Genomic DNA, 22924 nt, shown 5'->3' on the forward strand with positions numbered 1-22924 from the left:
ATGCAAATATTATGAAATACTGTGGTATGTATGTCTAGTTGTCTACGTGTACACCAGATAGGGGGCCCGCCTGTACTAGAGACAGTGTGTCGCACGCACACACGCACGCACGCACACACGCACCCACTCTCTCTCACACACACATACGCGCGCGCATGCACGCACGCGCACACACACACACACACACACACACACTAGTGCCGGAGGATGAACTGTGAACAGGTGGGAGGTGGTTCATCAGGCCTGTCAGCTTCTGTTATCTCACACACGATGTGGCGCAACGGAAACCGAGGCACCCTTTCCACCGACCGACGCAGCATCACTCGTCTGCGCGCTATTTCATCCCAGACGCCAAACGGGCTGCGGTCAGTGCGGTGGGACTGTGGAATGAATGGATAATGGATGGATGCGTGTTCTTTATGTTTATTAATTCATCAGTGAACATTATTTTCGGAACAAACATGAGTTGCTTAACTTACTGAGCCTATATCTGAGAACAGGAAACGACAAGAACACCACAGATCGAAACCTGTATAGGCAGCTAGGCTACGGTAAGGGTCGTCTGACAAGTCTCTCTACTGTTCAAATCTTTCATATAGTTTTCATTAAACGGTTGGCCACTTGGCCTGCAGTACTGTTGAGTAGTACAATTTGTTTATTTTTATATATTATATTTACAGTATATTGCTGGGTGTGCAAAGCTGACACCAACTTTCTCCCCCCCTTTTTTATTTTATTGTTTTACTGCTTCTATCACATTCTCATCAGATGGTGCATGACTGCATGTGGTGGAATTCATATAACCTATGTGGGTTTTTCTGTGGGGGATTCCACTATGTCACCTTTCAGCGAAGATTTTTTTTATTTTGTCCAGTCTGTATGTAGGGTGTATGTGTGTGTGTAACACTATATGTTAACACTATATGTAAAAATATGATTTACAGGCTTACACAATTGGGGTACGTTGTTAAATTTGGTCTCCCTGCTGTATCCTGTGGTCTGGTTTAACCACTACTGGTTGACAAGTTCAATTCAAATTCAATTTCTCCCCTGAGCAGGCAGGCAGGCTGTCAACTGACTCAGTGGTAAAAATGTCAGGTTCAAATACCACGTGGGACATGAAAGAGTGTCAGTTAGGTGTACCGTGTGTCAGTTACACCCGTGGTTCTCAAAGTGGGGTGTGGCCCCAGTGATCCTTATGGGGGTTCCAGGGGCTCCCCAGCTAAATGATTGATAGTTCATCTTCACCATACAACTTGCAAATGTGCAATTACCTTGTGCACATTTAACTCCTGTTTTCATCTCCTAGATGTTTTTCAGGCCAATTTTGAAAGAAACCAGTGTTACACAAGTCATCCTTTCATGGATGGTGTCAGCAGGCATTCCACATGTCTGTGGCAGAGCAGCAGAATGAGAACTTTCCCATTATTTGTTCTAAATTTGGGTGATATACGAGATCATGGTCACTCCCTCTAGTGTTGTGACTGTGGGTGTTAAAAGATCATGGTCACTCCCTCTAGTGTTGTAGCTGTGGGTGGTGGGTGGGTGACACTCACTTCGGAGAAGTAGTTTGACAGGTATGAGGGCATTGAGGGCACTGTCTCTTTGTCACTCACTTTGGAGAAGTAATTTGACAGGTATGAGGGTATTGAGGGCACTGTCTCTTTGACCTTAAATACCAATCCAATCCCAGTGATGTTTGCTTAACCCTGTCTTCTACCCTGATCCATCCTAGTATCCTGAGCCCTATAAGACTATATAGACTATAGACTATGTTCAACTAAACGATTCTCTTCGGCTTGTCAGTAGGCAAACTATCTGTGAGGCGAGCAGATGGAGAACCCCTCTTCCACAGTGAGGCGTACAGCCTGGATACAGAGCAGCAGACAACGGCTTACCCTGGAGGACCCATCTGACCTCCCTTCTACCTCCCAGGCCTTCATTGCTGATGATGATGTTTTCGCAGATGGTCAGTTCAAACAAAGGATTTTGTAGAGATCTTGGACCAGTAACTGTCTAATGCCTGGTACTCTAGGTGCAGGGAATTGTTTATTGTCTCCATCAGGGAGTCTCTATAGTCATGTGATCAACACGGATCTGTCCGATTCATCCCGATTGGCTAAGATAAGTTTGCACGATTTGGACCGTTTTGAACATGCCTAAACACCTGGGCTACTGGTGATTGAAGTCATTGTAACGTGTCTACTGCTAAATGTCTGCCTACAATGCTGTGTGTCTAATAATAATTATCAAATGATCCTCCTTTGAAAAGTCTTGCAGGGTTTAAATACTTATGGGAGAGGGAATCTTGAAAAGACAAGAAAGTGGCCGCACACGCCAATAGCCAGAGTGCCAATACTTTATTTAGGACGCAGCCGGTTAAGACATCATGAATCCAACGTTTCGGCGGTTAAGCCTTCATCAAGGATGATATAATACTTATACTTATACTTATGGCCCATAGAATAATTAATATATAGAAAATAAGTTCCCTTCTTCGGTCTTCCATAGATTCAGCATACCCGATCACACTTGTTGCCGGGGTAGATACAGACAAATTCAGTGGATTGAACAGAGATGATGCACTGCAACATTTAATTTAACTAAGAGTGTTAAACTAAGAATGGTACATTTTTATATATACTGTATATACTACAATATATTTAGATACCGGTACTTTATATTCTATAGATATCGTTTGGGTGTGGGTGTGCTTATTTTTGTGCATGTTTCTGTTTTATACGGTTTCCACAGGATGCTGTTCAGGAAAGATTGAGAACTGGCTCTTGCACTGCGGGTGAGTCTATGTGTACACTTTTGGTTTGTCAAGATGACGATTTTCGAGAAATTACTCTGTGACATTCTACACTACAGGGTTAAGGTCAGTATCAGTGGGTGGAATGTTGCCTGACAAACAACCCCTTCTAGACTAGAGAACGGAAACTCTGAAGTCAGGTGTACTCCAGGAAGGAAAAACAAACAAGTTTAGGCAATTTACAGGAAACAAATTTGTGTTTCAGAGATTTAAATTTAGACAGCTTATTAACCATTTAAACCTTATATACTTACGGGAACCCCTTTTGGTGTTAGCATTATGTTATGCTTTAGCTATTGAAAAATAGCAGATCTACAAGCTTGTAGGTCTGCTATTTTTGAAAAATCGAAGAATGACATAAACAACATAGCTTTTTCAGAAAACTGTCAGGATGTAGAAGACATTTTTAGAATCTGATCTCAGGTCAAAATGGGTTAATTGACCTGGGTCCCCTAGGTCTCTACTCTCTATATTAAGCCCACTCATTTTATCCCTCTTATTTTACACCAAACTCTTCCCCCACTATAGGGAAGCTAAAGTTCAACTGGTTAAAGAATGACACGCATGTTTTTTTGTTTGTTTTTTCCACATTTGGTTCCATAGACGTAATGTAGCAATGTCAAACATGGACAAAACAATTGACATTGCCCACAGATCCGCAGCTCTGTCTATTAGGGGACAGAACTGCTGTCCCTGTCATATCTAAAAATTATTTCACTATTATAAAGGTTCGACTTGTTACCGCTGCCAGAATACTGTTGCGTCATTGGAAGGTCCCCAGAACACCTGGGCTTAAAGAATGGAATGAAGAAATGATCAAAATAACATCATATGAATTGTTGGGCAGGGTAGATGCAGAAAGCAAAATGAAAGAGACATGGGATGAGTTCTGGATGTATATGAACCTTAAATGATTTCCTTTGTTGTTATTTTTCTTCTTTTTTATTTTTCTTTTAACTGTTATGTTTCTTGGACTGGCTATCTGTAAGGTATGTTGTAATGTTTGTAATGCTGCTTTGTACTGAACCTAGATTTTGTTCGATTTTGGAAGAAAAAAAATTGAATTATAAAAAAAAACAATTCCATCCATGTATTCGGTAGTGTGAAACTTGCTAGCAGTAATAAGTAACAAAGTATGCAAATATATGCAGTCAAATATTTGTCTCTAATCTTTACTTGAACAATAATGGTTTACTGCTAATGGAGCCAAATTACTATTTTCTGGAACCCACCAAGGTTATAATGGCTGTCATCAGGGGATCAGGGGTTCTCAACCCGTGGGTCGCGACCCCTCGGGGGGGTCGCCAAATTATTTTGGGGAGTCCCCAAATTATTTTCAGAAAAAAAAGAAAAAAATATATATTTTTTAAAATTTTATTTTCACGATTTTTCAAAAATAGCAGACCTACAAGCTCGTAGCGCGCCACTCGGTGGCGCGCTATGAGCTTGTAGATTTGCTATTTTTCAATAGCTAAATTATAACAATGCTTAACACACCAAAAGGGGTTCCCGCCCAAAATGGTTTAAGGTTATTGTAGCAGTCAATTTATATTGGGGGTCGGGAGGGGGCGGGGCGGGGGTCCCGAGACGTTGCCAAAGCATTTTCGGGGGTCCCCGGCCAAAAACGTTGAGAACCCCTGGTCTAGATGGTACTCAAGGCATTTTCTTCAGCAACATCAATGTTCTTTTCTGCCACTGACTGTACAAACAAATGAACAATAGATAAAAATAGAGAAGCACATTTATAGATAACCATTTACAACCTTCTCTACGTTTTGTAGTACAAGTATTGTTCTCTAGAATGTTTTAAAGCATTTGTGACAAAGCTGACATTCATGTTGCTCTCATACATGCCCATGACCATTTCCACAAGAGGAAGTTGCTGATAAGGAAATAGAGTGAGATTGTCCAAAAACATGTTGTTACGGTTGAATCGCAACTGTGTTGTTTGTTGTTTTGAATAACTGTGTGAATACTTATAGTACATAGCTTATATTTTTTACATATCTCTCATAGGTTGGAGGGATGCTCAGAGAACTATAGTCACCTGACTGCTGGTAAGCCTGAACTAAAATAATTTCAGAAAATTATTTAACATAGGATCTTTATACTGTACATTTCTACAAGTAAGACTTAAGAATAATTAAGAATTCGAGAGAGCATTGCAACAAGGCAAGCAATTTCTGTAAATGAATGGGTGAAACGTGCTTGCCTGGTCATGAACTAACAAATAGCCTAAATTGGATGGAGTTTGAATCACCATGTACTATATATGTAATAAATAAAACACAGTGGTACCATATCCAGAGTATTTTTAGTTTGAATATGATGTTTTCTTCTATGCTGACAGCCAGCAACAGCTTTGAAGATGACCTGAGTCTTGGTGCTGATGGTGAGTATAGTAACATAGTAACATAGACATCATTCGTCCTGGGGCAACTGTATCTCGAGAGGAGGCAAGCTTCTGTGACAAAGCTCATTTTAATTGAATTTCAATTGAATTGAAGTTCCTGCTCTATGTACAACTCAATCTGGGATCCAATTAACAAAACAAAGGAAAAACAGCCCCTCTTCAACAGTCTGTCTCAAGAGACAATGTACGACTAAATGCATGCATGGCGTGTGCGTGTGCACGTGCACACACACACACACACACACACACACACGTGTGCACGTGTGCGGCGCGTGTGTGTACAATATGTGAGAGAAAGACAGGTAGACACCACAGACAATGAACAATACCATTGCAACCTTTAGTCTGCATGCATGTTCATAGTACTTTATCATCACATTTACCACTTTCTGTGCAAATGTGTTGCCGGACACATTTGTTGATATATGCATAGAGTGCATAGAGCCATATACAAAGCAAAGCTGAGTTGACAAGCAACCATCGTGAATGTTTAGATGTTGACCACTCAAAGCTTTTCAGAAATGTGCTCCAGTTTCTTTAAATGATTATTTTTTAAAACCTTGTCCATCCCCTTTGTGAGCTTCTAGATCAACTATTATTGAAGAAGTAGGGAAGTCAACATTAAAGTAAGGGCAATTCCAGCCCAAAATATCCGATTGGCTATTCTCAGTGCCCAATATGCTATTTTTGGCACACTAAATTCACATGCACATGTGCTGTGCACACAGCCATGCAAAACACCCACGAACCTGCAACTTAAGGACTCATGAACTGTGCGCGCGCACATACATATGCACATGCACTCACGCTAGGGCATTCACTTCTAGTCATTTTTACTAGTTGACTAGTTGCCTAGTTTACTAACTACCGATTATGTAAAATATAAATATTTGTACATTTAAAAACTGTGTATATTGGTGAATATAACTATAATCTACCTGATCTTGAGGCCTACAAAATCGGGGAAAAAAGAAATAAAATAAAAACTTTTTTTTTCTTATCAACTAGTCAACTAGTACCAACAAGGTCGACTAGTGGATTTACTAGTCGACTAGTAAACTAGTCGACTAGTTGCTTAATGCCCTAACTCACGCACGCGTGCGCACGCACGCACACACACAGTACGTAATATGAAAGTGTGAAAAAACGGATTCATAAAATTAGTAACAGACTCACACTGATGTATGTTTTTACAGCTTCTGTACTCAATGTGGAAGAGTTTATGCCAGAGGAGAGGTAAGTTGTGATCATTTTGCTACACGTCACCAATAATAGAAATGGGGAAAAAAATACGTATTATGTTAATATAAATATTAAATTGTAATGGTAATCATTGCTAGAATGTTGACTAATATACTGGAGTATATCAGGAGAGAGAACTCATACAGGATACAAAATAAAAGTACTGGAAAAACAAACAAGAGTATCTGGGAGACCCCTGTTACTGAACAAACTATAGTAACCATCATGGTTACTAACACCCAGAAAAGAAAACTCATCTCACAGTGATGTTAATGAAAGAGCATACTTCATCATAATGACATGTTTCTAGCTCTAGACTCTGAAGAAACCTGACTTCCTGAATTGTGTAAATACAACTAAAGTATGTCTCTCCATGAGCCAAACTAGTGAAAATAGCAGATCTACAACCTCCCAATATGTAGATCTGCTATTTTCTTTAAAAAAATGGTTGACCTTTTTATTGACTGAGAAAGGAGAGAGGCCGCACAGCTCGTATAGTCACGATGCCATCAAATTTGTATTTTTCCAACGTTTCGGCAACAAGTTGCCTTCTTCAGGGAATGACCTTTTTATTAAAAATAAATTGTGATTGTTTAAACACAGGAACAAAACAAGTTCTCGTGACCCATAAAAACGTTTGGGGATCACTTTATTGAGATCACTGTGTTTTTGTTTCGTCCCTCTGCCGTATGGCATTTGACCATGAAGACTCCCACTGCTGCTGCCTCCTCCGGCCAAGTCACGAAACAACTGCAGCAGGCTCCAGACCAGAAACAACTGCAGCTCCAGGTCAGTGAGAAACCAATCTGGGAACCCATCGGCAAAAAACAAACAAACCCCCTGATTTTATGACAAATCCACTGAGAAAACAAATCTCCGCTCTACACGGTCACACAGGTTCTGGAAATGAATCAACCCCTATTTTAAAAAATGGCAAAAATAGCTGATCTACAAGCTTTTTGATTTATTGATTGAATACTTCATTAGTCAGAAATGTAAACAGCACATGGTACAGTCAGTAAGTAAGACATTAAGGCTAAAAGGATGGCACAAAAAAGTCATGGGGACTTGAGTTGTCATCACAAATACATACAAAAGAGATTGAAAATTTACATTTACAGTACCTCCCCTTGAAATAGGGGAGAGATGTGTTTTCAGGTCAATTTTGGAAAGAAATCAGTGTTAAACATCCTTGGATGGTGTCAGAGGGGCATTCAACATTTTGGTGGCAGAGTAGTACAATGAGAGTTTTCCCATGTTCGTTTAAATTTGGGTGTTACCAGATCATGGTCGCTCCCTCTAGTGTTGTGGCTGTGGGTGTCAGTAGTTTGACAGGTATGAGGGTATTGAGGGCACTGTCTCTTTGACTATAAATCCCAGTGATGTTTGCTGAACCCTGTCCCAACACGTTGCATTTTACAGTTGAGTGTGTTTAAAAGCAAGTACCTTGAAATACTTTGTTCGCCACTGGTATCCGTCATTTAACTGGGGATCCCCTGGAACCCCATCAAGGAGCCATGGGGGTGCCTGCATCCCACATTAAGAACCAGTGGTCTCAGACACAGCTCAGGAAGCTACAATGTGGCATTTAATAATCCAATTGTTTTGTTTGGGGCCGCAGCTCCTCTGGACAGCATGGCCCACCCATCCTGCCGGTAATGTGACATGCTTTACAAGCCAGGGATAATGTACACCAGGAGCAAATCAGTTATCAGAAGAAAAGGACAACAGAACAAAGCTATTTAATGTACCTCCCTAGAAGTGCGGAATTGCTCACCGTACATTATCCATGACCATGGCTAGTGCGTCTATAATAAACAAAAATATTTTCATGTATAATTTGTATGCATCATTTTCCCTTCGTCGTGTGTTTTAAATGTCTTTAAAATGTCTTCTGTGAAGCACATTTGAATTGCACATGTATGAATTGTGCTGTATAAATAAGGCTTGATTGTAGAGATGCACGATATGATCGGTAGTGTATCGGAATCGGCCATAATACCACCATATCGGCCATAATACCACCATATCAGCCATAATACCACCATATCGGCCATAATACCACCATATCGGTATCGGGTCGGTCTCAAAATAATGCAGATTATTTTCACTGATATTTATGAGTTATGACGCAATAACAATGTGACCGTCACTGGCTACATTCTACATTTAATTTGTGTACTCATCTCATTCAGGAAAAATAGTATATTTATTGATTGATTGAATAATTGAATAACAGGCCCTATAGGGCTTACAGACTTGTTTCCATTGTATAATATCGGAATCAGTCAGAATCTGTATCAGCAGATATGACCCTGCAAATAATCAGAGATCGGTCATCATTTCATAATCATGCACCCCTACTTGATTGATTGAGAAATATCAAATGTTACATTGGACTGTGATTCTAACTCGTCTTTACCTTTTATTTAAGGTAGCAATTGTTTTTGTCACCAGGTGTCACTAATTATGAATTGGACTCTATACTCCATAGACTTCCATGGAGAAGAAGTACATTGTACATAATGATTTTTCGTGTCACGTCTGTTAGCAGTGTTGTAAAAATTAATGCAACCCCACGTGATATGTCTAAGCCTATCAGAATGGTGTTATTTGCCCTATTTTTCTATGCCATGGTATAAGAACTTTTAAGTGTGTCTTTTGCAGTACCCCTCACCAGAAACTCAGCCTGCCGTTACTGAACCTGGGCCACAGCATGGCTTCCAGTTACCTCTCCTCAGCCACTTCAAGGTAAGGCCTCAACATAAAGTGTAGCATAATGTTTCTGTGTTGCTGCCCTGAGGGCGAGAAACGACCTCACCCTTTCTGAAACAACGGAGCTTCTTAATACAGCACAGTTGAGAAGCAGGAGTTAAACTATTAATCTGGTGTCAGTGAGGTCAGATGTAGAGTTGCTGGCCGGCTCCATATATTCAGAGCTAGTATGTCAAACCATGTATATCCAGGGCTTGATGAGGTCAGTGTCGTGATCTTCATATATGGAGATCCAGGTGATGATAGTCAGCTCCAATCTCCATTGATGATGTGTGTTGAGGGGGATTATTTGGCTGGCATGCAGGATGATGTGTGACCCCTGAGTCCCTAATAAAAGACACAGATTGATCTATGACATGCGGCCGTCCTTCCTCTGCTATGAACACTTCTTGGTACGGCTAAATATTCCCATCACATCCTCTCGACTGCTTTCAACTGCTTTCCCTTTGTCCCACGTCAGTGTGGAAGAGGTCCTGCAGATGTGTGCGGAGGATCCTGAGGAGACACTGTACCAGCTGGGTTTCGGCTGTGATGAGCCGCGGGTCACCTCTCGTATCCCCCCCCGCTTCTTTACCTTCGACTCCCAGCTGCGGGGCATCAACTTCCGCCTCTTCCTGGAGTCCCAGCTACAGCGTATACGGGACGAGGACCCAAACCTCTGTCTTGCCAGTAAGAAAGTGGTTATCCAACATTTTAAGGTCCAGAACCCCCAAATTGATGCATACATGTATTAGACCACAGACCCCCATTTGAAAAGGTTTTGTGCCAGGGAACACAAGGTTTTAAACTCTTCCACATATCACTGGGTGGGGACCCCCTCGAACCCGCTCAAGGACCAGCCACTTTGAGCAAGTGTCTGTCCTGTGTGTCCATTTGTTCTGTTGAGATACATGTATGTCGCCTTTCTGTGTGGAGTTTGCATGTTCTCCCCGTGTCCCCTAGGGTAGGTACCCTCACAAAAAACATGCAGTAATCCTGGTCTCTAAAGTCTAAACTACCTCCCCATGGCCAGCCGGGGCGCCTGATGGAGGGGAAAGGAACTGGTCGGAATAACGTGTTCCTTCCACACGTTACGTCCGGCCGGAGAAACTCCCCCCTGTCAGGTGAAAAGAAGCAGCTTGGACTCCTCATGCATACTAAGGAAGCATGAGGTCAGTCCACTGCACCCCCAGGTTGGCAGAGGAAGTGTAGCGCCCAGGATTACATTAGATAATTGACACTGGGTGAAAAAATGGGTTGCAAAATCATGGGATAAAAAATAAAAGAAAAAAGAGATACATGTATGTCTATGATAATGAGGTTGTCGTCAAGTGAAGAAATGTTCTTTGAGTACTCACATTGTTAGATGTGGAATGTGATTAAAAATGACAAATTAATTTTTGAGAACCAAATTGTCAATTTGAATCAACCCTCGACTCACCCCAATCTAGATGTTGTTCCCCTCTTTGCGCTTATTTGAGCCATCTGAGTAGCCATCTACTGGGAAAATACAGAAAAGTAATTACCCCTCCCCCCATTAAATACTCCCTTGACCCCCTTTCCTGTGCCAACTGAACCTTTTCAGCTGTACTACTTTTTGGTCCTTCACAGGTCGTTTCAGACAAGTGGAAGTGCTGACTGCCATGGCCAATACATTCTACTCCCTCTACTCGCACGTGTCCAGGACCCCTCTTCAGAAACTGTCCGCGCCAGAGTTCTGCTTCTCTCCCACTGAGAAGATTGGGCGCTTTAGGAGCAGCATTCGCAGTGAGCCACGTTCTCCCGTGGAGAGGCTGAAGGACACAGTCTCCAAGATGTGTCTCTACACGGGCTCTCCTCGTGGATCAGATCCACAGCCCTCACTCGGCAAGCAGTCAAGCCTCCAAGATGTTGTGGGGATAGTTCAGGAAACTGCCAAGACAACAGGCCAAGGGGCCGCCAAGAAACTGGATTTGGGAGAAAGTAATGGGATTAACGCACCTGTCGATATTGGTAAAGTGGTGGACAGTGAAAAAACCTGCAGCAGAGCGCAGGAGATGCAAAGGCAGCTGGCTGAAGCGAACATAAGCACATTCCAGAATAGTGATATCAGTGAGGCTGAACCAACATGCCTTGAAAGTGGTAGGAGTGCCAGCCTAAAGACATCTCAATCATCATCTTTGTCAGGGCAAACAGTGACAAGAACAGATCAGTGGTGTGCTTTGAGTCAGACAGAGCTGGATCTCGGCCTGATGTCGACATTGGTTTGTGATGAAAGCACAAGGTCAGATGACTCTGTCCCAGTCACCAAGGTTGCCTATGATATATTAAGCCCACAGATTGCAGAGAGTGTACAACAGAGAGCCTACTCCTGTCAAGAGAAGACGCATAGTGCTGAGCCTCCTATCTCCTCCCAAATAGACATTAGTGTTGACGGAACATATTCTGGGGGCCAGTTAGGGAGCGAGACTCCTGAAGTCCTAACTAGCACATGTAAAGCTGAAGAGGACTCCTGCTCAAGTTTAGCAAGGGAAGCTGGACATTTGGACTCTGCCACATCGCTTCCTCATCCGAACCCTAAAAGCAGACAATGCCTGTGCCACATCACAGTGACTGGCTGGGAGAGTGATAATGTCACTTCCTGTTCCTCAAACACACTCGATTCCGTTCACAGTTGCTCCACCCCTAGAGCAAATCCACATGAGCAGATCAGTGAGCAGTCACCTGCCCAGGGGAAAAGACAGTACCTCAGTCCACTTAAACATCAAACCCTGGAACATATTTCCAGCAACCTCAGACACGCACATTCCTTTGAGCTGGAAGAGGTAAGGAAGAATCACATGAATCCTAGTGTCCCTATTCTGCGCATGTCATAATAAGCAAACATATATGCAAAAATCACACCCGTGTGAACTGAGTGGTGTAAGGTTTTATATAGCATGATCAGCTGTGGTCTGACGTAATGTCTGACGTAATGAAATAAGGTAAGGTATTATGTAGCCTGATCAGCTCTGATCTGACGTAATGAAATCACACCCGGATGTGATTTCACAACTGGCTTTTTCTGTGCAGAGAAAATGACCACGGTTGCTACGGTCATCCAGTTCACCCGGGTGTGATTTAATTACGTCATAAATTATTTTGAACATAGCAACCATGGTCATTTTTTTATGCACACAAAAGCCAGTTGTAGGAGTGGTTTACACCACTCAAAAATAGGTGAATGTACAGTACAGCAAGAATAAAAGATCTACAAGCTCACAGCACGTCATTGTGAGCTTGTAGACTAGGCTATTCTTGTTTAATTATTTGACATACTGTACGAGGTATGATTTCAGAGGAAGATTATTCTTTTCCCCCTGCATTAATGGAATGTATTCCTCTAATATCCATAATGCTAACACAATTCCCACCCATGTTCCCCATATTTACTGCATGGGGGAGTGCTCTAATAATCTAAATTCACGTTTCTCAATAGGTGTACAGTGCAGGAGAAGACGACTTGGGACAATCAGATACCTTACTGTTGGCCACGAGACGAGAATGCAAAGGTGAAGAGAGCGTTTATTATGAGAATATGTTCCCATCGCCTTTGTATTTCTTTAACAGCAGCTCAGTAGCAATTGGTTGAATTGTGAACATTCAGGTCAGCTTGCATTAGATTATATCTACACTTCGTTGCCATGTAGGTGTCCTACGCTGAACAGGCAGATCTACAAGCTCACAGAGCTTGCTGATCGACTATTTGATACGCAACATCTGCACGCAACTAACTAGAACTCAGACTTTACACTCAGACAGCCTGAGACAGGTTGATTTTGACAGCAAATTTTATTTTTTTAATAAAATTCTGTTATGTTTTAGTCACCTAAAATGTTTTACTTTTAGTCTAGATTTAGTTGACTAAATATCATACGATTTTAAGTCTACTAAAACTAAGTCTACGATTTAGTCGACTAGTAAAAGACTGGCCTTGATGGCATCGTAATGCCTGATTTTACAGTTGGTTGCATGCTGGAAATTGTTGAGCTTGTAGATCTGCAATTTTCAGAGCACAACACCCGAGAGCAACCAAACATAAACTGACTTGTCCTTTAGTTCTACTCTTTTCCACTAGTCCCTCCCTAACATTGTAGTCTAGTTATTTGACTAAATTCTCAGTATACTAGTCATAATTTAGTTTTAATCATCATTGCTTAGTTTTCCTCAGTGAAAAAAGGCAGTCGACAAACATTTATCGTCATAGTTTTAAGTCAACAATATCAACACTGCATTGTAGGCTGGTGCTGACTGAATGTGTCATTTGTCTTGTGTAGGTACGGTGGTACGGGACAACAGTGTGCAGTCGGACAGCAGCGGCTATGCAGACGAAGAAGTCAGTCCTCCCCCAGACAGTCTTGGGAGTTGACAGAAAACAGATCAAAGATTTGACTGAAAGGTTAAGATGTGGATAATAAGGATCAATGAAAATGTCAATTTTCAACTTTTGCATTGTGCATATAAATACATTAATGTTAACCTATTTATTTAAATAAATATTTAAATCAATCAAAAAGGAATTGTCACAATGTCAATTCAATTACACAGTAGTTTCCACTGAAATGTCAAAAACAAAAAAACACTTATTGGAAAAGTCAATATTTAATTTTACATTAGAGGTAGAGTAGTCCACATATTTCAGTTTTTTTTCTTTTTAAAATATTAGGTGACATTTTCACATGAACAAGACCAACTCAGTTCTTTGTTATCCGAGCTCCTGATTCCACTGTTGCCAGGCAGTAAAGCCACAATAGGGCCCCTAGACACAATGGACAGCATCAACAGACAAGTTATTATTTCCTTATCATCGGATTTAAAATAATCTAAAAACAGCATGCTTAACGAACGTTCAATCTCATATGGGATGATCACATCGGAAATACAGGTCACGGTTACACAAAACATGTACTGTAAGTGTATACCAGTAGAGGTAGATCTAAAGAAACTAGTTCAGCCAGCACCGTGTAGCCTAAAGGGTAGTCAACATGTAAGGTAGGGCAAACTCTAGGTTTCAACACTTTCACGACTCGATTCACTTCGGTTTTGATTTGACCAACAAGTGCAATAGCAGAAGTGGTGTTAATATGCACGTTCGTTCTAAAACCTCTAAACAGGGACTTGCAAGTGAAAATGTTTGAAATTCAATAACCTCATTGAAAAATGTGCCAAGCATGACAACAGCAATCAAACCGATTATGAAGATGAAACTATGATTAAAATTGACTTGATATCAAGCACTGATCAGAAACAAAAGTGCATTAGAAGTCAGATTTCTATCCCATTAGAGATAACACAAATATCCTCTTCTATTCAAATATTACAATATTGTATTATTAGTGGGCTCTTCAATCAAAGACAGGTGAAATGAAGGTGAATGAATAAAGAATGGTTCCATGATGATGTATTGCTGAGAAATACTGTAAAATTATCTACATTTTGAGCCCTTGGATGGAATCTTAACTTTTCGATTGCCTTTTTGTTCAACCTGAATATGCTCAAAAGTGAGCAAAAATGGGTTTTTGAATTTTGAAAATGCAGTCTATTCTTTGGTCTTTTAAGCTTATGCATTGCCAATATATAATCAGCTACAGTTGGAGGCCATCGATATTGTCCTTTTCTTTTTGCTGAGGTTTGCGTGATCTGCGCAAAAGGACAGTTAACCCATTTTGGGCGGGAACCCCTTTTGGTGTTTTAAACATTATGTTATAATTTAGCTATTGAAAAATAGCAGATCTATAAGCTCATAGCGCGCCACCGAGTGGCGCGCTACGAGCTTGTAGGTCTGCTATTTTTGAAAAATCGTGAAAATATTTATTTCAGAAAACTGGAGGATTTAGAAGGATTTTTTAAAATTTTGAGGTCAGGCCTAAATGGGTCAAATGATAAGGGACAATATCGGTGGCACCCAACTGTATATGCCTAAAGTATTTTCAAACCAGTCTGCATGATCTAGTTATGAATTCAAACCAGTCTGCATGATCTAGTTATCAATCCAGTCTGCATGATCTAGTTATGAATTCCTGGAATTCTAAAGTGTCAACTTTAGTTACCAGTTCTTCTTGCCAACAGCTAGAACATTTATGGGCCAAGCCGACAAAGTCAATCCGATCATGACATGAAATCTATTAAACAAAGGAAAAAGGGATAGAAGAGGTTCATTTAATTTCCTACGGGAAAATATGTAAGGCGCTCAGCTCCTAAAGAGACAACACATTTAAGAAGCCAAAAAGAGTCCGAAATCCAATCTTTTGTGGCCAACATCAGGAAAAAGGACAATAAGGAATATGGGCTGTTTTTAGGGTTGACAACCATTAGAGCCGCAATCGAGGTCGTCCTCTTTAGACCAACCCATTCAGGGTCAACTATAAAAGGGGCAGTCTTTCAAATGTATCTTCTGCAGTCTTTTGTCTCTCCACACATTTTGGGCAGCATGGCACATGCTGATCTTTGTTGACGTCCAAGTGAACGAAGCTTGGGGGAAGAATCCAGGGTCATGGATACAACAGTCACTCAATAGTATCACCCTGCTACACCTTCTGTCTTTTCTGTTATGCTACTAAATTTGTTCACACTGCTTTTATTGGGGGACTCGATGCAACCAAAAACGGGGACAGGGTCGTATTTGAGCACCTACAACTTTGTCAGCTACAATAATAAAATAAAAAAATCAGTGGGAGCTACTTAAAAAAAGGGACCATTGGGCTCATTTTGTGATGCAAAGAAGTCTTAACATCCCCACCTGGAATAATTCAGCGCTATTCCAAGTGTAAAAAAAGAAGAAAATCGCAAGTGTAAGAAGAGCCATTTCGGTGATGACCATATGAAGTGCTTCCATCCTCTGAAGTGGAGTATCTGCCGTGGCATGGTGAAGACAGTGGGTTTCTGCCTGGCAGAGTGACGACAAGGGATCACTTCCCTCCGGCCATGATTTTGAGGTACTGCAGGGCATTGTGGGCCGCGTTGGCACGGGCGGCATCCGTGCTCTGAGCAAAGCCATGGCACACGGTGGTTGGCTGTGTGGACAGCTCCACTAGACACTGGCACAGACCACTCAGGCTTCGCTCGTCTGGAATGAAAACAGAGCAACCACATTAACTTGTTTCCTGCCGTCATGTCTTTGACGTCCTTTTTCCTAATGGCGCTCACTGTCGATGACTTATTTGACGTCTTTTTGGGGGTTTAGCTGATATCCACCGTCTAGCAGCGCCCCCGTCACTAGGCAACACTCTGCTCTGGTCCGTCTATGAAATGATTCCCCTCGTCCACCGCCATTACAACCGCAATATACTGTCTGTCTATCATTTTGTTTCTCAAATACTTTTTTCCTCTCCCCATTCACTTTCATCATCTTAAAATCATACTTCTTAACATAGCAGTTGCATAGCTTACAGAATGTGAAATGGCTATAATAACCCACAAGCCCAATGTTTACACTTCGCCCTACCACTGTCTCGTTGTTTCACTACTTCTGTTAACCATACACACAAGGCGTGTCATTCCCTTCACCTCCAGCAGAGAATGGGAGGGGGACTTCATTCCATTTCTGTGATAGTGTGCATGAACCCACCTAGATCCAGGTAGCTGACATCAAAGCGCTGCTCCTCAGACAGGTCGCAGAGCAGGGAGCAGAAGTTGGAGTCGGAAGGCATGCCCAGAGGGTGGCTGCGGAGCTGTAAGATCTTCTCTCCTGCAGAGTTACGCAAAGAGTCCCATGTGCAGCCGAAGCCTTTACACTTGCCTGTCTCTGCTCTGTTTCCCGGCATATGCTGTGTGACAAGGAGGGCAGGTTCATAACAAGACTTGACAACATGTGATTATTTTTGCAGGATCTTACCCATGCCTTTTCTGTTTATATACTAATATATATCTATCTATCTATATATTTTTTTTTTCTTTCTTTTTTTCCCTCTTTAAATATTTTTTAAGAACAAGTAATACATTATTATACAATTGGTACAGTATACATTCTTTTTGGTTTTCTTATGAAAAGGAAAAGGAAAGAAAAAACAGAAAAAAGAAAACCCTCAATCCCTCCCACCCATACTGGTCATTGACATCGCATAGAATAAAGTAGTAAAGATGATGAGAGATACTGTCATGGAAAACAACATCAGCAATGATGATAGACAGTCAACCATATCAGTGGTATCCTGTCCATTAGGTGCTTCTACTCAAATAACGGACAAGGGGAAACCTTATCAAATTGTCTCCCTTTGTTTTTTAAGAAGCGTTTTATATATTTTTGAGTGGTGTAAACCACTCCTACGACTGGCTTTGTTAGTTTACGTGTTGTCTGTCTGTCTGTTCGTACCAAATGAGCATGGTTGCTACGGTCACCCAGTTCACCCGGGTGTGATTTCATTACGTCAGACATTACGTCAGACCACAGCTGATCAGTCTATATAAGACCTTACACCACTCAGTTCACACGGGTGTGATTTTTTTAAATACAAATGTATGGTCAAAGTAAAGGAGCACTGATTGGACTAGACCTAGAATGCCTGTGATCATTTAATTAACTTCGTAAATTTTCATGTATCAGAGGCATAGAACGGTCGCTACTGTCCCTGGTTGAATTCAATTGTGTGCGGCCTGAATGTGATAAATGCTCCGTTTGTACTCACCCATTAAATAATTCCAAAAACGTGGAGGGAAATATGGTCCTCTAGTTTTATATCCATGTGAAAGTTCTGGCACAAAACGTGTATTTAGTAAATTATCTCCACTTTTTCAAGAGATGCACACGGACGTCTTTCTCTCCGGGCGAGGGGGGACTGGAATGATCGATGAACTGATTTTAGACGTCATCACCAATTGACAAGGGAAACACAAAAGTTTGGGTCACACAATTGGCAGGTGGTGTGATTAATTACCCAGCACCTATCGCAAGGCACCTGCCAATTGTGTGACCCAAACTTTTGTGTTTCCCTTGTCAATTGGTGATGACGTCTAAAATCAGTTCATCGATCATTCCAGTCCCCCCTCGCCCGGAGAGAAAGACGTCCGTGTGCATCTCTTGAAAAAGTGGAGATAATTTACTAAATACACGTTTTGTGCCAGAACTTTCACATGGATATAAAACTAGAGGACCATATTTCCCTCCACGTTTTTGGAATGATTTAATGGGTGAGTACAAACGGAGCATTTATCACATTCAGGCCGCACACAATTGAATTCAACCAGGGACAGTAGCGACCGTTCTATGCCTATGATACATGAAAATTTACGAAGTTAATTATATGATCACAGGCATTCTAGGTCTATGATTGGACGTACGTCATAGATACGGCTGACCGCATGACCCGAGATCCACATAAAGCCTGAGTGGCCATTTCCATGTGGATCTCAACTTCCATACAATTGGAATTAATTTGTATGCCTTTCATAATTTACAGAGAAGGAATGAAATGTTGTAACAACAGTTGTAACACATGTCTGGTGTTCCCATTTCAAATCAATGATTGTGTTTGTGACCGCTAGTATACAAGCATTATGCAATGTTCCATATAATTGTAGGGGATATATCACAAGAATTCATGATTTTAAGATTATTTGGAGAAATTAGGATTGCAGCGGTACAATTTGTGTCTGGGGATCCCCAAGGGTCCTTGATAGGGTTCCAAGTTGATTGATAGTCAAGAACCAAATGGACCGTTACAGGTCCAACTCCTGAGACTGTACAAATAAAACCAAATAAGACTTTTACGAGTCCATTTGGTTCCTTTTGGACACTCCGTTATGGGGTTTCATGAAATTAAAACACGTGAGAACCACTGCTTTAAGGTTATGAATACTTGATGCGTTTGAATGTGTGTGGAGCATTCTCTCCCCTACTGAGGAGCAATGATGTTATCAAATCTCCTTTGATTGTGTACATATTAAGACCAGTAGAAGAACTTTCTCAAGCTCCTTCTGTTCTCACCATGTTGAAGGTATCGTCTTCCACCTCTACTTCATTGTTATTCCTCAGGTCTACCGGGACATCATGGATGCGGGATAACATCTTAGCTGCTGCGTTCCTCTTGGCAAGCTTCTTGGACGTACCACTTCCTGGAGAGGACAATATATAAGGACAATACTCGACAATATATAAGATGAATATAAATGAATAGACCTCAACATAAAGGAGAACTCCGTTTGTTCAATGTCAGAAGAAAAGGTTCCATAAACAGAAGAGTGTGCCCTTTACCAATTTCCACAAATCTCTCCACTCTGCACGTCATGGTGAACTCTTTGCGGTGTGCTGGTCCAGACTCCTGCGTGACCGTGTATTCTGGCAAACGCCAGCCTTTCTGCACCACCAGCTCCTGGATTGAAGGAATACACAGGCACACACATTCATTGACGCAAGTTCCCACACAAACGCATGTGTGCACACACAAACAAACACAGGCATGGCTGCAAACACACATTGGATATGCAAAAACACACAATGGCATCGAGGGAATGGCTTTCCCTTTCAATTACACATTATAGACATAATAAAATAATGAAAAAGATATGGTCAATCATCTTTTACGCTCCCACCTGCAATGCTCCCACAGGGTTACATTCGGACTGCTGAGAGCCTGAGGTGGTGGACTTCATCTCTGGTTGGGGGCTGTATAATCAAATAATACATCACAGTCAACTGATCAGTATAGACAGAGAAATATGTAACTACTAGTCAGCGTTAAAATATAAATTTCCATGTAGAGATGGGTACAACCCTGAAACATCCTAGAATGCAATATCGCAATTTTAATTTGGCAAACAACAGATGGGTAGTGACTAGTGAGAGGGCTTCGGTGAGACTACAACTGGGTGACAATCCTAAGGGCCCAAGCTGGAATTCTTAATGAGCGTGTCCACTGTCCACATAAATATAGCTTAGTATTTAAAACATAAATGTACAGTTTTTGGAAGAACGAGGATCAATAGAGGTGCACATCCATATGTCATTTATTAGCACAACATTCGAGCACACTTTCTCTTATTCAGCCTCCATTTTTGGAAGACAGTAATGTGAGTTAGAATATTGTAATCACTCTTGTCTTCTCTATGTTTGTGTTTGCGACTGTCTGTCAACAAAGTAAGTACCTATACTTCTATAGCTTTTAACCTTTTGCTGTTTTGTAAAGCGATTTGAGTATTCAGAAAGGCGCTAATAAATTGTATGTATTATTATTATGGTAAAATCATTGGTCAATCTGACTCAACCAACGTGTTGCATCGCAAGAGATGCTGGTGTGTGCAGGCCTTATCCCAGGTGTTTCATGTTGTAACCATAAGAGTTGAAAATGTTATTCTGTGAAAGCTAGGGGGGGTCATTCGTTGTTAATAAAATCTGCAATATACCAATTATAACAGGTTGTAACAATGTATGCCAGTGCTCCATAGTTACTTCTTTATATATTCTGCCGATTTGCTAAATATGGATGGAACCTTAAAGTTCAAACCATACAAATACACTATAGTGTACTAGTGTATACAACCAAACATAACAGGACAGGACTAGCCTGGGCAGCATCCCATTTCGGGTTTATGATCCGGTCGGGAGCGGATGGTAACTTTCGTCATGTTGTAGTCAATGATTTGTAGTCATCTGGCAGGAAACCACAAGGCTGGAATCAGTACTATGAATGGGTACTTCTTATTCCGCCTTGTGGTTTCCTGCCTGATGACTACAAAACAAGACTACAACATGACATGAAATTTAAATTGCCATCCGCTCCAGACCGGTTCACACAGCGATTTTGGAACACAGACCAGGCTTTCCTCAGAGGTGGAAAGCCTGGTGACGCGAGGTTAGGACAGGACAGAGGAAATGCTATCATGTAAGTATAGTGGCCTGTGTCAAAAGGAAATGTGTTCCTGTCATTTTGTGCAGCCGAAACGAGATGCTGGGACAAAAAGAGAAAAACGAATACCACGAATCATTCTACTGACCCGTCTCCATCAACAGGAACGTCAACCGCAATGAAACCCTCTACTCCAATGCAAACAGGACCCCCAAGGACTCCCTTGAGCATCTTCAGAGCAGCCTCTGCTGCCTTGTGCTTGGCGGCCTTCTTGCTGGGCCCTTGTCCAGTGCAGCTGATCTCTCCGACGGAGACACGGAACGTGAAGTTAGGCTGGTGGGCCTGTCCTTCGGCCTTCAGCAGGTCGTACACTGGGGTTTTGCCTATCCGCGTTCCATACTCCTGCAACAGACTGATGGGCGTCTTGCCGGGATTCACAGCCAGCATTTGCTCAATACTAGATGAAGAGACAAGAAAACAACAGTTGCTCTAGCCTAGCTGAAAGGCCCTTAAACCACTTAAGTGCTATTTCATATATACAGATATAGATATATAGATAGATAGATAGATAGATATAATTGAAAAGGGCCAAGCTTTGCATGACTGACAGTTGGCTCCCCAGTCCCCACAGGACAGGACAACGCATATCTTATCAATTAACTATGTATGAGGTGACGTCTTACTATCATGTGATTTTGGGAAGGCTTTAGAGAAGTGTGTGAGTTTAAGTGGTTCTCATCTCAGCAGTAAAGCTAGTGGATAAGCACCCGCCACGATCACAAAAGTCACTCAATGCAAATGTGCTAGTGATGATCAAAACAATCAGTCACAGGCAGATCAATAGATGTATTGTAATCACATTCATTGATGAACGATTTGCCTGAAATGTTAGCTAACTTATCTCGCACAGACCACAGAGGTTCTCATCTCAAAGTGGGGTCCTGCAGGGGACCCTCTGGATTCCTTGAGGGGGTTCCAACCAAGTAACTTCCAAGTGGACCCTACAGGTCTGTACCTCTGAGTGTACAAAATAGAACCAATGGGGTCCATTTTTCGTTCCATTTTACACTCACAGTTATGGCCCGGGGCATGATTGAAAAACGGTGTGAGATTCACTACTGAGTTAGCAAACATGCTAATGCTAGCAGTGTGTGCTGTGCTGTGCAGCATCATCCCAGCTGTACCTGGAGCACCCAGAGTTTGTGTTGCAGTCCGGTGCTGTCTCGTCGTTCATTCCCTATTTCACACAGATATAGAGCCAGTCTGTTTCGGATGGCAAATCCCCCCAGACAAAAGAAACAGACACTTGTTTTCATTAGGTTTGTTTTCAGAAGACGGATGAAGATGATGAGACAGCGACAAGAAGACCCTCCTCTCGCCGTCCCCACCGGAGAAATGTGACGAATGCGGAACCTTTATCAACTCGGCTGCTCATTGGTCCGCCAGGGGCTTTGGGTCACTTAGTTTTGTAGCGCGGGGAGTCCCGTGTGATTGTGTGTGTGTGCGTGTGCGTGTGCGTGCGCGCGTGCGTGTTTTTGATTTGATTGAAGAACAGTTTGCATAATGGGTACATTTCACATGAATGCACAACTCAATACAAAGTCTGTTACTGTGGACGACACAGAAAGCATTACACTTGTTTACAACAGGGTCCACCTTTTTCAATTAATCAGAATCAGTGTGTGTGTGTGTGTGTGTATGTAGTGTGTCACTTTTGAGTGTTGATAGAGTTCAGGTAGAGGAGAACGAGAGCCACTGAGTCAGTGAAACCTCGGTAATAAGTAATTTATCGGTACTGTATGTGAGTCTTGGTTGGTACAATGTGGTTATACAATTGAATAAATGTTTGTGTGACTGTCACAGCAGGACATGTAAAGTAAACGTTTTAGAATACGAATATGT

At 41.7% G+C, this 22924-nt stretch overlaps 2 protein-coding genes across 3 annotated transcripts; one reads left to right on the plus strand and one right to left on the minus strand.

Moving 5' to 3' along the window:
- Positions 1 to 199: 199 nt before the first annotated feature.
- tespa1 (thymocyte expressed, positive selection associated 1) lies at positions 200 to 14187 on the plus strand. The gene is made up of 12 exons (XM_079510358.1): positions 200 to 551; positions 1807 to 1969; positions 2755 to 2797; positions 4832 to 4872; positions 5166 to 5207; positions 6425 to 6464; positions 7179 to 7259; positions 9138 to 9221; positions 9706 to 9914; positions 10836 to 12028; positions 12682 to 12754; positions 13520 to 14187. The coding sequence occupies exons 2-12, from the start codon at positions 1834 to 1836 to the stop codon at positions 13609 to 13611; spliced, it is 2034 nt and encodes a 677-aa protein (XP_079366484.1). The 5' UTR covers positions 200 to 551; positions 1807 to 1833; the 3' UTR covers positions 13612 to 14187.
- Positions 13810 to 22433, minus strand: tarbp2 (TAR (HIV) RNA binding protein 2). Of its 2 annotated transcripts, none has more exons than XM_079510371.1 (7): positions 22207 to 22433; positions 21171 to 21479; positions 19770 to 19842; positions 19432 to 19549; positions 19165 to 19292; positions 16810 to 17008; positions 13810 to 16308 (listed from the first exon to the last, which is right to left on the minus strand). In XM_079510371.1, the coding sequence occupies exons 1-7, from the start codon at positions 22254 to 22256 to the stop codon at positions 16151 to 16153; spliced, it is 1035 nt and encodes a 344-aa protein (XP_079366497.1). In that variant the 5' UTR covers positions 22257 to 22433; the 3' UTR covers positions 13810 to 16150. The 2 variants fall into 2 exon arrangements, with proteins under 2 accessions (XP_079366497.1, XP_079366498.1); XM_079510372.1 differs by having other exon boundaries at positions 22096 to 22230.
- Positions 22434 to 22924: the final 491 nt, after the last annotated feature.

This window comes from Electrona antarctica, assembly GCF_951216825.1.
Source record: "Electrona antarctica genome assembly, chromosome: 9".
NCBI classification, from domain to species: domain Eukaryota; kingdom Metazoa; phylum Chordata; class Actinopteri; order Myctophiformes; family Myctophidae; genus Electrona; species Electrona antarctica.

Bases quoted from the DNA above. Each gene is read 5' to 3' on its own strand.
- tespa1 (XM_079510358.1), top strand. From the start codon at position 1,834: ATGGAGAACCCCTCTTCCACAGTGAGGCGTACAGCCTGGATACAGAGC. The intron at 1,970-2,754 runs GTCAGTTCAAAC...CGGTTTCCACAG, and splicing joins TGATGATGTTTTCGCAGATG to GATGCTGTTCAGGAAAGATT. The intron at 7,260-9,137 runs GTCAGTGAGAAA...TGTCTTTTGCAG, and splicing joins AGAAACAACTGCAGCTCCAG to TACCCCTCACCAGAAACTCA.
- tarbp2 (XM_079510371.1), bottom strand. From the start codon at position 22,256: ATGAACGACGAGACAGCACCGGACTGCAACACAAACTCTGGGTGCTCC. The intron at 19,843-21,170 runs GTCAGTAGAATG...TTGATTATACAG, and splicing joins GTTCCTGTTGATGGAGACGG to CCCCCAACCAGAGATGAAGT. The intron at 19,550-19,769 runs GTGGGAGCGTAA...CCTTCAATCCAG, and splicing joins ACCCTGTGGGAGCATTGCAG to GAGCTGGTGGTGCAGAAAGG.